Genomic DNA, 15,958 nt, shown 5'->3' on the forward strand with positions numbered 1-15,958 from the left:
CCTCAGGGGCCAAACAGCATGGCCTTGCTTAGTGTGGACCTCAGTGGTCGCTCTGAAGCAGCCTGGCTTGCTCCACACAAAGAAAACAGAGGGGAGCAAGCTGTCATCTCCAGAAACCCAGCTCCCAGGGAAAAGGTACTCTGTAGCCTGAAGGTTCTTTCAAAGGGCCACCAGCCTGGAGTCAGCTCCAAGCTCCACCCCTACACAGCTGAGGCAGCCTGGCTCTAACTGTGAGTTGTATGGCTAGCCTGCCTAAATGAGGGAACACCAAGGGTACCACTGATGAGGCACATCTGTGGCTGTTTCTGTGAAGGAATTTCCAAAATGGATTGGGTAGGGAAGACCACCCAATGAATTCGGACAGCACATCCCATGGGCAGGTGTCCTGGACAGAATAAAAGGGGATGGAGAAGCCAGGTGGTGGTGGCACACGCCTTTAATTCCAGCACTCAGAGGTAGAGGCAGGTGGATCTCTGTGAGTTCGAGGCCAGCCTAGTCTACAGAGCGAGTTCTAGGACAGCCAAGGCTACAAAGAGAAACCCTGTTTTGAAAAACTAACATAAATAAATAAATAAAAAGGAAAGAAGTCGTTTTGTTTTGGTTTGCTATAGTCTGACAATGTTTTTACTATGTCACGCTGTCTGGCTCCAAACTCAGCAATCCTCCTGCCTTGACTTCTCAAGTGCTGGGACTACAGGTGTGAGTGAGCCACCACAAAACGCTGACAGGCAGGCCTATGTGTGCCACTGGGAAACTCTCAAAACACGTTGGAAAGGCGAGGAGCATCAGTGTGCAGGCCTCACCTGTGGGTCTGCATCATGAGGACAGATATGCTGGGTAAGTCTAAAGGGGCTGACGACAGCGGGCAAGAATGAGTTGGAGACAGAATTAGGGTCTATTGTAGTTAGTCTGTCGTCTGAAACCATGCACATACACTATGTACAGATAGGAACAAGGCTGTGTGTGGCACTGCACACTTAATCCCAGCAGTCAGGAGGCACAGTCAGGAGTGTGGCCACAAGCTTAAGACCAACCTGGACTACACAGTGAGTTCCAGGCAAGCCAGCAGTAAATAGCAAGATCCTCTCTCAAAAACAAGCAAAATGTGTGTGTGTGTGTGTGTGTGTGTGTGTGTGTGTGTGTGTGTGTGTGTGTGTGTGTGTAAAATGTGGATGCATTAACCAGGCAGTGGTGGCACACACCTTTAATCCCAGCATTTGGGAGGCACAGGCATGTAGATCTCTGAGTTCCAGGAAAGCCAGGGCTACACAGAGAAACCCTGTCTCTCAAAACAAAAAACAAAGAAACAAAAAAATACATGCATTAACTGCAGTTCTGCAGATAGAACCCAAGGTCATATGCATGCTAGGCAAATGCTATACCATGGAGTCAGCCCCCTTCAAAACAGTTTAGACGCTGTGGTGGTTTGAATAAGAATGGTCCTGCCGGGCGGTGGTGCACACCTTTAATCCCAGGCAGAGGCAGGTGGATCTCTGTGAGTTCGAGGCCAGCCTTGGTCTACAGAGTGAGTTCCAGGACAGCCAGGACTGTTTCACAGAGAAATCCTGTCTTGAACCCCCCCCCACACACACATACAAAAGGTCCCCATAGGCTCATATATTTGAATGCTTACCCACAGGGAGTGACACTATTAGAAAGGATTAGAAGGATTAAGAGGTGTGGCTCACTCTTTGGAGGAAGTGTGTCACTAGGGGTGGGCTTTGAGGTTTCAAAAGCCCATGCCAGGCCCAGCCTCTCTCTCTCAGCCCACAGACCTGGGTGTAGCTCTCAGCGACTTCCCCAGCACCATGACTGCCTGCCACCACGCTTCCTGCCCTATGCTCCCCATGATGATAACGCACTAGGCTTCTGAAACTGTAAGCAAGCACCCAATTAAAGGTTTCCTTTACAAGAGCTGCCTTGGTCATGTGATCTTCCCAGCAATAGACCAGTGACTAAGACAGAAGTACATGCCATCTGTACCATGCAATCTGCCAATCAATCCTGCCCTCTAACAGAACTCGGGGTCGTGGAGAGGGGGACCCCAATCTTGGACTTGAAACCTTGTCCCTCTAAGCTCCCCCTCTTAATGATGCAAAAATCTGGATGTACCATCTAGGGCTAGAGGTAAGGGTTCAAGGAGAGGAGCTGCAACACACTAGCACTGGTTAAGCCTTTCTCTTCTGGACATTTAAGGAACAGTGTTCATGCAAAGATTACAAAATAACATATGTTATAACAAAATTAAAAAACACATTTTGTGCTTAGAGACCAATCGGTGTACTCTGATGTGACCTCACAGGTGTCTACACCCACACTTCACCACAGGAAGAACCAACACTGGGTGTCAGGCCAAGGAGGGCTGTCACTGGGACCTGCAGCTTTACACAGTGAGTGACTACTGTTGAATTTCTCTCACTGAAGTTCAATCATCATCGCTCTACGGATGTACAAAAAGGGCCAGCCAGACAGTGGTGGCTGGCACTCGACTTTAATCCCAGCACTTGAGAGAGGCAGAGGCAGGTAGATCTTTGTGAGTTTGAAACCAGTCTGGTCTACAGAGCGAGTTCCAGGACAGCCTGGGCTACAAAATACAGAGACTGTATCAAAAATCAAAAGAACAAACAATGGATTTATGAAAAGGAAGAGCCTTAATGTAAGAACTTCCGTCTGAGACCTAAGAGTATCCCTGTGGTTTTCAGAGAATCCTACATACCAAGACCAGAGACCTATAATAAAGCTGACACTGGCTGACAACCAATGGTCTTTTGTGAAGCTAATGCAAACTCTTGCTGTTTACTTGGAAGATTCCTGAGACACTGTCTGGTTTGTCTGTTTGAAACAAGGTCTTTATATAGCCCAGGCTGGCCCTGAACTTACTATGTAGCCAAGGATAGCTTTGGAGTACTGATCCTTCTGTCTAGGCCTCCTGAGTGCTGGATTACATGCATGAGCCACCATACCCTGCTTGAAACATCCTGAGTGAGCCTGTTGCCATAACTCAATGGTCTGGGCTACCTACCTGTGCTCCCCTCTGTACCTCCACAGCCCATAGCTCCCTGCTGGTCCCAGTCAGGGTGGTGACCCACCTTGCCATCAGAGGCGGTGTTGATCCTGTAGTGGTACACCCTCCCTTCGTATCTCAGCGAGATGGACCTCTGGCCAGGGCTACTCTCGCTCTCCCGCACCAAGAAGCTGCCGTTGATCCCGCTGCTCAGCAGATACTCGGCGGCATTTCGGGACACAGGCCCGTGATACCAGGAATGTTTCTCCAGGCTGTTGACAGGGGTGATGTAGTTGCTTGGGACCCATCCTTGGCCATTTTTCGTTTGGGCTTCACACCATTCCCCATTGTAATTATAACCTAAGACCCGGAGCTTTTCACCTTAGAGAAAAGAAGCAAACAGATGTGTCAGTTTCGATGCCTGGCTTCCTTCTAACCTTTCTCTAGCACATCTTATCTTCCTGTTAGTCAGGAATGCAAGGGGACAACTCGGCCTCGGCATCTGAGATTATACAAGTTTACTCGAAAGTTCGTTCCTGGTGCGAGGGAACTTTGTGAGGAAAAACACTTTAGCTGGCAATAAAAACAAGGAGCAAACCCTATGTTTGCAGCCTGAGATCCAGGTGTCCTCTGCTGTAGGAGTGTGGGGAGGCATGTGCACAGGGCTGCTGCCCGGAGCCTCCTAAGGGTGGGTACTGTGCTCTGTAGGCATCTCTGCCCTCTCAGGGAGCAAAGGGCAGGCCAACCAAGCCGCAGCCCCCTCCACCCTTGCTTGCTGTTTCCCCGTTACCTTTAGTGATGCTGAGAGTGTTATCTCCACTGGCCACAAAATCATAGAGCGCCACAAAAAGGTTGGGGTCATTTTCACTGGGCCCAGCAAGAAGGTTTTCCTTGGAGTTCCATCGAGCGGCTTCACTGAGACCCTGGGGCTCAAAGTCAGATGCCACTGGCCTCTGCAGGGCTTCTGCAAGACAGGGAGGAAAGGGCAAATGAAACTGGCAGAGAACCTGGGAGACATGGGCTGAATTGTCACTGCTTAACATCTAGATATTCTTTGTTTTTTTGAGACAGGGTTTCTCCGTGTAACAGTTCAGGCTGTCCTGGAACTCACTTTGTAGACCAGGCTGGCCTTAAACTCACAGAGATCCATCTGCCTCTGCCTCCTGAGTGCTGGGATTGAAGGTGTACGCAGCTGCAGCCGCCACCACCTCCACCACCTAGCTACACCCATATATTCTATGTATTAAAATTTTCAGTTTGAAGACATTGAAGAAGATATCAGAAAATGGAAGGATCTCCCATGCTCATGGATAGGCAGGATTAACATAGTAAAAATGGCAATCTTACCAAAAGCAATCTACAGATTCAATGCAATCCCCATCAAAATCCCAACACAATTCTTCACAGACTTGGAAAGAAAAATACTCAACTTTATATGGAAAAACAAAAGACCCAGGATAGCTAAAAGAATCCTATACGATAAAGCAACCCTTGGAGGCATCACCATCCCGGACCTCAAACTCTACTATAGAGCTATAGTAATAAAAACAGCTTGGTACTGGTATAAAAACCGACATACGGACCAATGGAATCGAATTGAAGACCCTGACATTAATCCATGCACATATGAACACCTGGTTTTTGACAAAGGAGCCAAAACTATACAATGGAACAAAGAAAGTATCTTCAACAAATGGTGCTGGCATAACTGGATGTCAATATGTAAAAGATTACAAATAGATCCATATCTGTCACCATGCACAAAACTCAAGTCCAAGTGGATCAAAGACCTAAACATAAATCCAGTTACACTAAACTTAATAGAAAAGAAGATAGGAAGCACTCTTGAACGCATTGGCACTGGAGACCATTTCCTAAATAAACCACCGACAGCACAAACCCTGAGCACAACCATTAATAAATGGGACCTCTCAAAACTGAGAAGCTTTTGCAGGGCAAAAGACACAGTCAATAAGACAAAAAGACACCCAACAGATTGGGAAAAGATCTTCACCAACCCCACATCTGACAGAGGATTGATCTCCACAATATATAAAGAACTCAAGAAACTAGACATCAAAGCACTGAACAGTCCAATTAAAAAATGGGCTAAAGAGCTAAACAGAGAGTTCACAAAACAAGAACTACAAATGGCTGAAAGACATTTAAAGAAATGCTCAACATCCTTAATCATCAGAGAAATGCAAATCAAAACGACTCTGAGATACCACCTTACACCTGTTAGAATGGCTAAGATCAAAAACACCAATGACAACCAATGTTGGAGAGGATGTGGAGCAAAGGGAACACTCCTCCACTGTTGGTGGGAATGTAAACTTGTACAACCACTGTGGAAATCAGTATGGCGGTTTCTCAGAAAATTAGGAATCGAACTACCTCAAGACCCAGCCATCCCACTCTTGGGCATATACCCAAAGAATGCTGATACATACCATAAAGATACATGCTCAGCTATGTTCATAGCAGCACTATTTGTAATAGCCAGAACCTGGAAACAACCTAGATGCCCATCAACGGAAGAATGGATGAAAAAAATGTGGTACATATACACAATGGAGTACTACTCAGCAGAGAAAAACAATGAAAGCATGAAATTTGCAGGCAAATGGATGGAACTAGAAAAAATCATCCTGAGTGAGGTAACCCAAACCCAGAAAGACAGTTATGGTATGTACTCACTCATTGGTGGATTCTAGATATAAAATGAACAATCAGACCACAACCCATAGAACCATAGAGGCTATATATATAGCATGGAGGTCCCTAGGATGACTGTGGCATATAATCAATTTCAGTTTTACTCAATTATTGAAAAAAAATAGCCAAATGAATGGAAACACATGAACTATGAACCAAAGGCTGAGGGGCTCCCAGCTGGATCAGGCCCTCTGAATAGGTGAGACAGTTGATTGGCTTGATCAGTTTGGGAGGCATCTAGGCAGTGGGACCAAGTCCTGTGCTCATTCCATGAGTTGGCTGTTTGAAACCAGGAACTTATGCAGGGACACTTGGCTTAGTCTGGGAGGAAGGGACTGGACCTCCCTGGACTGAGTCTACCAAGTTGATCACAGTCCTCGGGGGAGGACTTGTCCTGGAGGAGGTGGGAATGGAGGGTGGGCTGGGGGTAAGGGGAGGGCGTGGGAGGGGGGAGAATAGGGGAACCCATGGCTGATATGTAGAACTGAATGGTATTGTAAAATAAAAAATATATATCACAAAAAAAAAAAAAGATAAAAAAAAAAAAATTTCAGTTTGTCTTTATCAGGTATTATGAAAGACACTACGTATTTCATTCTAACTGATAATTCCTTGTGGTGGTGTGAGTAAGAATGGGCCCCACATGCTCATATATTTGAATGCTTGGTCTGGTCCCAATTAATAGAACTATTTGGGGAGAATTAGGAGGTGTGGCCTCATGAGGTTAGCTCTGCCTCCTACTTACAGACCAGGTTGTGAACTCTCAGCTACTGCCCCACCATATGCCTGCCTGCCTGCCTGCCGCCATGGTCCCCGCCATGATGGTCATGGACTCTGACCCTCTGAAACCATATGCCCCCAATTAAACACTTTTTTATGAGTTGCCTGGTTCATGGTGTTCTGTCACAGCAAAAGAAAAGAAAAGAAATGAAGGCATTCTTGTTCCCAAATAGGTTAAGCCTTTAAATCCAATCATCCAGGCCAGCAAGATGGCTCAGCAGGTAGAAGCAGTGACTGCCAAATCTGACAAACAGGGTTGGATTCCCAGGACACATGTTTTGGTTGGAGAGAACTGACTCCTGCAAGTTGTTTCTGGCTTCTATACACATGCCATGGCATATGCGCGTGCGTATACACACACACACACACACACACACACACACACACACACACACCAAATAAATGTAATAAAGTAAAATTCATTAACTCAATACAAATGTACTCACAAATAGACATGATCCATCTCTATAGTCTGCTGCTGTCTACCATATGGAGTGCACCTTCTTTAAAGCACTTTTTTTCTTTTGCTTTTTGAGACAAGGTTTCACATAACCCAAGCTGGCCTTCCACTCCTGGTTCACTCTCTCAGGTGCTGGGGTAGCAGGTCTGTGCCTCTACAGCTACCTTAGAACACGTATGTCAGTGTTGATATAAATAACCAAGCGTTTCCTCCCATTCCTCTTCACGCTCGCCTGAGCTCTCTACCCTCGACTTGGAGCTGCTGTTCTGCTCCTGCCCCAGACAGCGGTCCCCACAGGAAACTGCTCCTCTCCACCTTCCTCTTCCCGCTCAGATGCAGCCATCCTCACACATTTTTTAACTTGTAAGGACCCTAACAAACAGTCTCGTGTTCTGAAATGAAAAAGCCTCCCTTCTGTGCCTGTCACAGCTGAGGCTGGAGGGGACCAGCACTGCTTGCACTAGGTACGGGTACTGCTCATAGACAGTTTCCTGCTCTTTCTCTTCTTTACCCTTGAACTGTACTTCAACTGTCTAGGTCACCTTTGTGATAACAATTTGCAGAAGGGCTTTTTCTCAGAAGACCAATCTCATTCAGAAGGCATGGCAGTGCAGGGTGGTATACATGGCAGCGCAGGGTGGTATACATGGCAGCGCAGGGTGGTATACATGGCAGCGCAGGGTGGTATACATGGCAGCGCAGGGTGGTATACATGGCAGCGCAGGGTGGTATACATGGCAGCGCAGGGTGGTATACATGGCAGCGCAGAGTGCTATGGAGTGAAATGCCAACTCCACTTAAGCGAAACCACCTCGAGAAATCAAACTTGAGAAAGAGCTTGGCTTGAGAAGAATGGAAGACTTAAAATGAGCCACACACAACGGTAACGAAACAATCATCATGCCCCATACGGATTTAAAGCACTACCCCACCATCACTGCCCCAACTAACACCGTTTTCTTGGGCAGTAAAACCAGCCTTGGAGATGAGTCTGACTGCATTCACCTACAATAATAACAACAAAATGCCAGAAAGCCACCTGTAGTTCCAGCATTAGGGAGGCCGGAGGCAGGAAGAGTGCCTCAAGTTCAAGGCTAGCCTGGGTCATGGAGAGAGTTTGAGGCAGTCAGTGCTAGATAGTGAGACCCTGTCTTGAAGAATGGAGGGAGGGAGGGAGGTGGGAACTGAGGCGTGTAAAGGATTCAGTAAGAAGCCAGCATAAGTGACACCGCTCTTTCAGAAGTCTGTCCTTAGGAGTTTTTTCTACAGGACAACCCTTCACTACTGATGACTGTCACCATGCTCAGTCATTTCATCTCATGCATTGAGAACAAAGATCACTTCAAGTATAATAGTCAGATCATGTGGCCACCTCCTAGCTGTGGGAACAGAGAAATCCCAGGTGCTTTCCAAGCACTCTGAGTGTTCATGTAATCAGGGGCTAACTGACTAATTGACCAAAAAGGCTGGTTAAGGATAGATTTTTGTTTTTGCTTTTTAAACTAATATATAAGACATGCAAACTGTACATTTTAGTGGCGTAACATGAAAAGTAATATGAAAGTTTAAGGCATGAAACTGTGTGTGTCGTATGTTCGCACGTCTATTTGGGTACAGGCCCGTGCCAGAGATGCATGTTAGGCGTCTTCCTCTATTGCTCTCCACCGTAGTTTTTGACACAGGGGCTCTCACTGAGCCTGAAAGTTCATTACTGTGTCTAGGCTGCCTGGCCAGGGAGCTCCTAGGACCCATTCACCTCCACCCCAACACTGGGGTTCTGGGCACATGCGGCCATGCCTGGCCTTCCCATGGGTGATGGAGACTTGAACTCAGGTCCTCTTGCTTTCACAGCAAGTGCTCTTGACTCTCCGAGCCATCTGTCCAGCCCCAGAACCACTTTTTATCAGCATGTGACCCTTTTCCCAACCAAGCACTGTCCTTGGGAATTGAGTGCTAAGACTAGAGCCTAAAATCATCTCCTCTAAGTCCCACCTGGAGACCAGGGCCAAGGTCTGCTGCAGAATCTTTCTAAGGCACATGGTCTGCTGTGGTCACTGCAAGTTTTCTTCCCCTCATTCCGTAGCATTTTTTCAGTTCTGGCCTTTAGGAGTCTTCTTGAAATCTCATCCTAACTTCATAAAACAACTATTTTCCATGCTGTTGTTTTGTTAGTTTTACATTCAAACATGGTCTGAGATGCACAGGCTAGAAGGAAACACAGCAGTCTTTGGTGGGGAGCAGGATGGCAGGAGCCAGCAGCACCTGTGTCCAGGAGAGCATGTTTTTCCAGAGAGGAGAGACTGTCAAGTCAGCAGGTGGGGCAGTGATGCCTGGCAGAACAGCTTCTGTGGCCTTACAGAAGTAAACTGTCTGGCAGAGGAGTTCTTTTAAAGAATGATTTAATTTTTATTTATTTATTTAAAAAAATTATTTATTTATTTTATGTGCATTGGTGTTCTGCCTGCACATTGGTCTGTGTGAGGACATCAGATCCCCTGGAATTGGAGTCACAGATAGTTGTGGGCTTCCATGTGGGTGCTGGGAATTGAACCTGGGTCCTCTGGAAAACCAGCCAGTGTTCTTAACCACTGAGCCATCTCTCTAGCCCCAATTTATTTTTATTTTTAATTATGCATATGCATGTGTATTTGTGTGCAGATATATTTACAAGAGTGCAGAGGCCACAGGGGCCCGGAAGTAGGTGTTAGATGCCCTGGAGCTAGAGTTACAGGTGGTTGTGCGTCACCTGATGTGAGTCCTAGGAACTGAACTGGGGTCCTCTGCAAGCATAGTACATGCTCTAAACTGTGGAGGCATCTGTTCAGCCTCTGGTAGAATATTCTTAACACAGAGGATTCTTACATAACAACAGTGGCTAAAAGATAAATCCTCACTATGGAAAAAAGTGAACAAGACCATCAACAAACAATTCATGGAAAAATAAAATCATCGTTAGACATGGAAAGTGTGTAAAGCCTTGCTAGGAATCATAGAATGCCAAGTCTTCAAATCGGCTGCCCTTCTGGACACCGGCAGGAGTGTGGGTGAGACATCATGATGCCTGGCGTTCCTCTACAGTGCTTGCAGCAGGCTGTGCACTGTGAGGCTGAGCATAATACACATCATCCTCAGAGAATCACAATCTTTCAACAATTTTGGCAATTTATCCCAAAATATACAAACAATGACTAGTGTACACCAATTTTAAAGATAGCACACAAAAAAGGAAGGTCCAAAACACCCACTGATCAAGTTAAGCCAGGCTATTCTCCATCCATAGAATAGGACACTGTAAAGGCCACCTGGGATTTTTTTTTTTTTAACTTTCTCACTTTTATTTATGACAAATATTCCCCGATCTCTTCTGGTCAAAAGTTCTTTGAGACAATTCCATCAGCCTTAGCCAATCGGAGAATAGAGTCATCCGATTCACCCATCCTTCTAATGGCCCCACAGATAGCATAGATTTTAAACTGGCCAATAAACCAGCCTGTGACCCTGTCAACCTCGGCCACATTCATCTGGATGGATGCGTGGTCCTTGGCACCAATAATGCAGTTGCTCGCGGAGCATTTCTGCGGCACGTACAGGTCCACGAACTCGCCGGCGTCGTTCTGCGTGTCCAGGCCGTGCCTGCTCACTAGGCCAGCGGGAGCGCAGAAAGCGGGGTGTTTAATGTTTTCTTTTCCCCCCATTTTTTGTTTCTGTGTAACAGCCCTGGCTGTCCTGGAACTCACTCTGTAGCCCAGGCTGGCCTCGAACTCACAGAGATCTGCCTGCCTCTGCCTCCCGAGTGCCGGGATTAAAGGTGTGCACCACTAGCCCCCAGCAGGAAGTTCTAGACAGGGCTCAGTGGCAGGACACTAGCCTAGAATGTGCAGGCCCTGGGTTTGATCCTCAATACCACAAATAAATAAAAATACTTTTGCAAAAAATCCAAAACAAAACAAAACAACAACAACAAAAAACCTCTCTAATGGCTTGGTAATATGTTTATAACACATTCATTAAAATTTTATATCCTGGCATATATAGTAATATCCCAATTTTATAAAAATTGAAAAAAGAACCAAAATGTGAACAGCAGCTAACATAAGGGTGTGGGAGGATCACAAGTCTTTCAGATGTCTTTACTCTCTCCTATATTATGGCTCATTTGTTAAAATGGCCAGGTTATTTTTATAATCAGCTCCCAACCCCAACACTAGAATAACATGTAAATAGAAGCCAGGGATGCTTACATAACAGACAATTTAGAATGAGCAGCTCTGGGGAGGGGCCCCGCCCCTCCCACTGTCCTGAAAGAGCATTTCTGTGTTTCCCTGCATGCCCCAAGGCAGGGCCAGCAGCACAAGGCTTTGGAAGGCTGGGCCCAGGCAGGAAATGAATGCTGGGTCCTGCATACAGAAGTGCTTTTCTTCTCCAATGCCATTTGACCCTTCTATCAGACATTCTGCTGCATCTGGATTTGATCAGGTTACATAACCAGGGGAAGTGGCCTGGAAAAACACCTGGAGAAAGCAGGACACAGAGCCTGTCCGGAGGTGAGGAGTGAAGAGGGTCTGTCCCCAAGGCTGGGACAGAAGCTGACAATGTAGGTAAGGGGTGAAGGCTTTGTTGGAAGAGAAAACTGTCCTGCAGCTGCCCCTGCTCCAACAAACGGCCTCCAAGCCCTCTCTCCACCCCTCCTCCACCTTCCAGTCCTGGTCCTCAAGTTAACAGCCAAAGCCCAAAGGGAAGGATTGCTCATGCATGCCTCTGGATGGAGACATCGAGTGCAGCCTCGGTTCAACAACAAAACCTTCCAGCCAATTCCCAGTCCAGGCTGATGTCAAAACTGACTCACGGTGAACCGGTGCCAAGTTCCTTTCTTCATTTCATAGCCGACTATGTTCGTCAACCATAGAGATGATCACAGCTCACAAGGCCAAAGTTGCAGAAGGCACTCAAATCTGTGTTGCTCAAGACACTAACTTCCTGCCATCCCACTGTCAGGAAACCTCCCCATCACCACCAAGCCCAAAAGCCTTACTCAAAAGAACGCCTCCAGGAGCTCCCCCCCTTGTCTCAGCAAGCCTTTGGCGGGAGTTAACCCTTGGACAATAAACTGCCGTGTGTGCCAGGAGTCGTCTTCTTCCCCACCACGAGCACTTTCTGCTGTGTCCCTCTGAATCACATTTTAAATACACTTGATCTGGATCTTTCAACGTGCCCGGTGTCCCCTCTAAGACCATTTTGTTCTGTTGCTGTGAGTTAGTAAGCATGCTGCCGCCCATCAGTGACACTTGGAAAGAGTTGCTAATCAGCCAGTTGCAGCACCAAGGATTGGTGCCATCTAAACACTGCCTCCAAGCGACTAGAAAGCCCTGGCTCCGCTAGGAGGGTATCAGACTATTGGAAAGTTCGATAGGAGCCATGCCCCAAAACTCCCTGGGTCTGTGCATGATTAGCTTGTTTGGACAGTACTCTAGGAAAACGGGTTGGGTCTTTCGAGTATAAGTTAAAAATCGTTTAAAAAAAAATCCTTTTTCAAGGTCGTGAGTCACTGATGAAAAATGTTTACAAAAGGCTCTCAGATACAGCATATCTGGTCTAGACCGCTGTGAGCAGTGAGGGAGCGGATGCTGGCCCTGAGTTCTAGGGCAGGAGACTTCACTGTCCCGAGGGGAGGGGAGGCTTCACCCCCAGGAAAAACATCCCTAGGAAGCTCCTGCCTTCCTTTTGGCATGGTACCCAGGTCCCGTGGAGTGCAGGGCAGCCAGCTGCACAGCACTCACTGCTGTCCTCACCTTGGGCTCTGGGAGTCACTTCCGGATGGGGGAGGGGCAGAGCAGAAATGTGTCCCTGAGCACACAGTTGTTTCCCGTGCTCAGTCCCAGGACTGGGCCTTAGCTGCTTTCGTTTTATTTCCTTGGTGGCCCCTTTCAGATTTCCTCTGGCTCAAGGAATCTCTGTAATGCACAGATCTGTAAAACAGACCCTTTGCAAAGGAGAGGGCTTCCTTCGTGTTTCAGCTCCTCTGTGTTCCAGCTGATGAGGTCATGCTCAGAATATTCTCAAGTCAGTCCGTAACTGCCTCAATGCACTCTTCACAATGTGAATCTGGAGAAGTATTATTCCCACAATGTGAACTTGCCGAGAGCAATTCCATCCCTTTGGTAACTCAGACCTTTACATACAGTTCAGTTAAAGACAAAAACTACATTGAACAAAACTCAGCCTTTCTATTACCCTCACACCCAGCACCTGCAACAGCGGGTCATGGATGCAGAAGAGCTGGCGTGGAGGAGAAGGTAACAAGAACAGAGCCGTTGGTGGCCTCTGGGCTGCTCCCTGGAAGAAGCAGCTGGGGAGAACTGGCAAGGCTGTAAGAGTGAACACCCAGGAAGGGCTGTGTCTCTGGGATGCAGTGATAGAATAGATGGGGTCTCCTTAGGAGAGGAGACTGGAGGCAGAGGCAGCACTCAGCAAAGAAGAGGATTACCTAAGGCCAGTCCGGCACCTCGATCTCAATAGAAGCATGCTGCTTTATGAATACCTTAGCTAAGAGACAGCGCTGTGTGAAGCAGCTGTGGTATGTGGACACCTGACTTCTGCCGGAGACTGGTATTGTCTTCTGTTTCCTGTGTTCTTAAAGAAGCAAAATGGCTGGCTCCAGCTAAAGGCTAGAGAAGCAAAGATGGTCTTCCCTTGCAAGGTCATGGGACCTCCGAGCCAGGACCTTCCAGAGTAATGACTTCTGCACAGGGCTGCTGAGGCACCCAGTGAGACCCCAGAGACCAAAACACCTACCATGAAGAAGAGTCCCCTGGAGGCTGGTGTATGCTAGTGACCAGACCATATTATGCAACTTTCTCTTAAAATAGCCCCTCCTGCTTCTGGATATTATGGTACTAAATAAAATAGGTTTCTACAGAAACCCCTTTTTGAGTCATCTCAATGTTTAAGCATTTTCCTTACAATTTTTCTATTACAATGTACTTACCCAGTCAATTAAAACAAAATGGAATTCTCCCTGAATCAATGATCCTGTCAAACCATCCAAATACCAACCTTTCTGAAGATACAAATCCTTGTTTCCAGAATAAAAAACAAAGGAATTTTGTCTCACCCTTTAAGAATCTATTATTGGGGCTGGAGCGATGTGGCTCAGTGGTTAAGAGCACTTGCTACTCTTGCAGAAGATCTGAGTTAGGTTTCCAGCACCCACATGGCAGGGGTGGGGCTCACAGCTGTCTGTCACTATAGCTTCAGATCTGATACCCTCTCTGCTCTCTGTGGGCACCTGCACACGTGTGGCATACACATAAAAAAGAAGTAAGAATAAATCATTTTAAAAAAATTAATCTATTGGGTTTTTTTTTAAAGATTTATTTATTTATTATGTACACAGCATGTATGACTGCAGGCCAGAAGAGGGCACCAGATCTCATTACAGGTGGTTGTGAGCCACCATGTGGTTGCTGGGAATTGAACTCAGGACCTCTGGAAGAGCAGTCAGTGCTCTTAACCGCTGAGCCATCTCTCCAGCCCCGGGTTTTGTTTTTTAAGACAGAGTTTCTCTGTGTAGCCCTGGCTGTAGCTAGAATCTTAAGATGGTCTTATTAATAAAAAACCCGGAGCCAGATATTGGGGTAAATACTGAAAGATCAGAGAGACAAAGGAACAAGCCACAGCCACTTCTCACCTCACCAACTCCACAAATCCTAACTGAATGCCTCTGAGTTCTCAGCTGAAAAGGCTTTAGTTCCTGTCTCCTCACACTTTATATACCTTTCTCTGCCCACCATATCACTTCCTGACTCAACCTTCCTAATGCTGGGATTAAAGGTGTGTGCCACCACTGCCTGGCATCTATGTTTAATCTAGTGGCTTGTTCTATCCTCTGACCTTCAGGCAAATTTATTAGGGTACACAATATATCACTACATTTCCCTTTTTTGTCTAAAATAATGAAAGGTTATAACTAACATAAGAAAAACTATATACAATAAGTACAATAAGTATATACAATATATACAGTCAAAAATTACATTAACAATGTCCAGTCCATGAACATTTGACAGATTCAGAGAAAATACTCCATATTTTATCTATTTTGGTGAGTCTAAAGTGTTGTACCTAGTTCACTTTCATGCATTACCATTACCAAACTATCTTTTGATGTTTTTTGAACTTACACACCTGGCTGTCCTGGAACTCTGTAGACCAGGCTGGCCTCAGACTCAGAGATCTGCCTGCGTCTGCCTCTTGAGTGCTGGGATTAAAGGTGTGGACCATCACTACCCAGCATAAAAATCAATCTATTGTTAAAGGCTCTAATTTCGTGGAAATGGTTGTAACTATTAATTTTAGTTTTTATGATTATTATAATTTGGAGTGGGTTCTCTCCTTTGACCTTTATGTAGTTTCTGGGGTAGAACTCAGGTCATCAGACTTGCCTGGCAAGCATTTTATCCACTCAAGTCACCTCGACAGCCTTCTAAAGACTTTTTAAAACATCGACAGCATCAGCTTCCCAAAGCTCGCAGAGCATCTGTGATCCATCCCCTCCCTGTCAGTTCTCTCTCCTTTCTGTAGCACAGTACCCGTCAGCCGCCCCACCTCTACACTCCGTGCTACCTGCCACGGAAGAGTCCTTTTGAAATACCAATCGAACTACTTCCTGCCTGTCACTGGTCAGCCACCATTTATTAAGTGTTATCCAGGCAATGTTCAGAATAGCTTGTGCCTGGCAAGGTGGGTGGCTGTTGGCAGCTTTTTAGACACTGCTTGCTCTTAAGTCTGCATGGGCCTCAGAAAATGCACTGTCAGTCCTATCCATGGCAGAGAAACTTCAGGCTTCTCCAAGGCCCTTCAGAATCTCAGTGGGGAGCTGTATTCTCCCATCTTTCCACCCAGCTTCCCAGTCCCTGCTGCCTCACCTGACTGACCCTGACAGCCACCACTCACTGCCTGGTAGACCCTTCACAGGCTGCAATATCCTCGGGGCCTTC

At 46.5% G+C, this 15,958-nt stretch overlaps 1 protein-coding gene and 1 pseudogene across 4 annotated transcripts in view; both read right to left on the reverse strand.

Annotated features, from left to right (window-relative positions):
- Abl1 (ABL proto-oncogene 1, non-receptor tyrosine kinase) overlaps positions 1-15,958 on the reverse strand; it is a 131,605-nt gene that overhangs the window by 24,611 nt on the left and 91,036 nt on the right. For all 4 annotated transcript variants that reach the window (XM_006983444.4, XM_006983445.4, XM_076568955.1 and 1 more), the window contains exons 2-3: positions 3,795-3,968; positions 3,090-3,385 (exon numbers count right to left, since the gene is read on the reverse strand). In XM_006983444.4, coding sequence (XP_006983506.2) covers positions 3,090-3,385; positions 3,795-3,968 — 470 coding nt within the window. The remainder of the gene's footprint in view (positions 1-3,089; positions 3,386-3,794; positions 3,969-15,958) is intronic.
- Positions 10,271-10,755, reverse strand: LOC102912586 (small ribosomal subunit protein eS21 pseudogene; annotated as a pseudogene).

This window comes from Peromyscus maniculatus, chromosome 4 (assembly GCF_049852395.1).
Source record: "Peromyscus maniculatus bairdii isolate BWxNUB_F1_BW_parent chromosome 4, HU_Pman_BW_mat_3.1, whole genome shotgun sequence".
Taxonomy (NCBI): domain Eukaryota; kingdom Metazoa; phylum Chordata; class Mammalia; order Rodentia; family Cricetidae; genus Peromyscus; species Peromyscus maniculatus.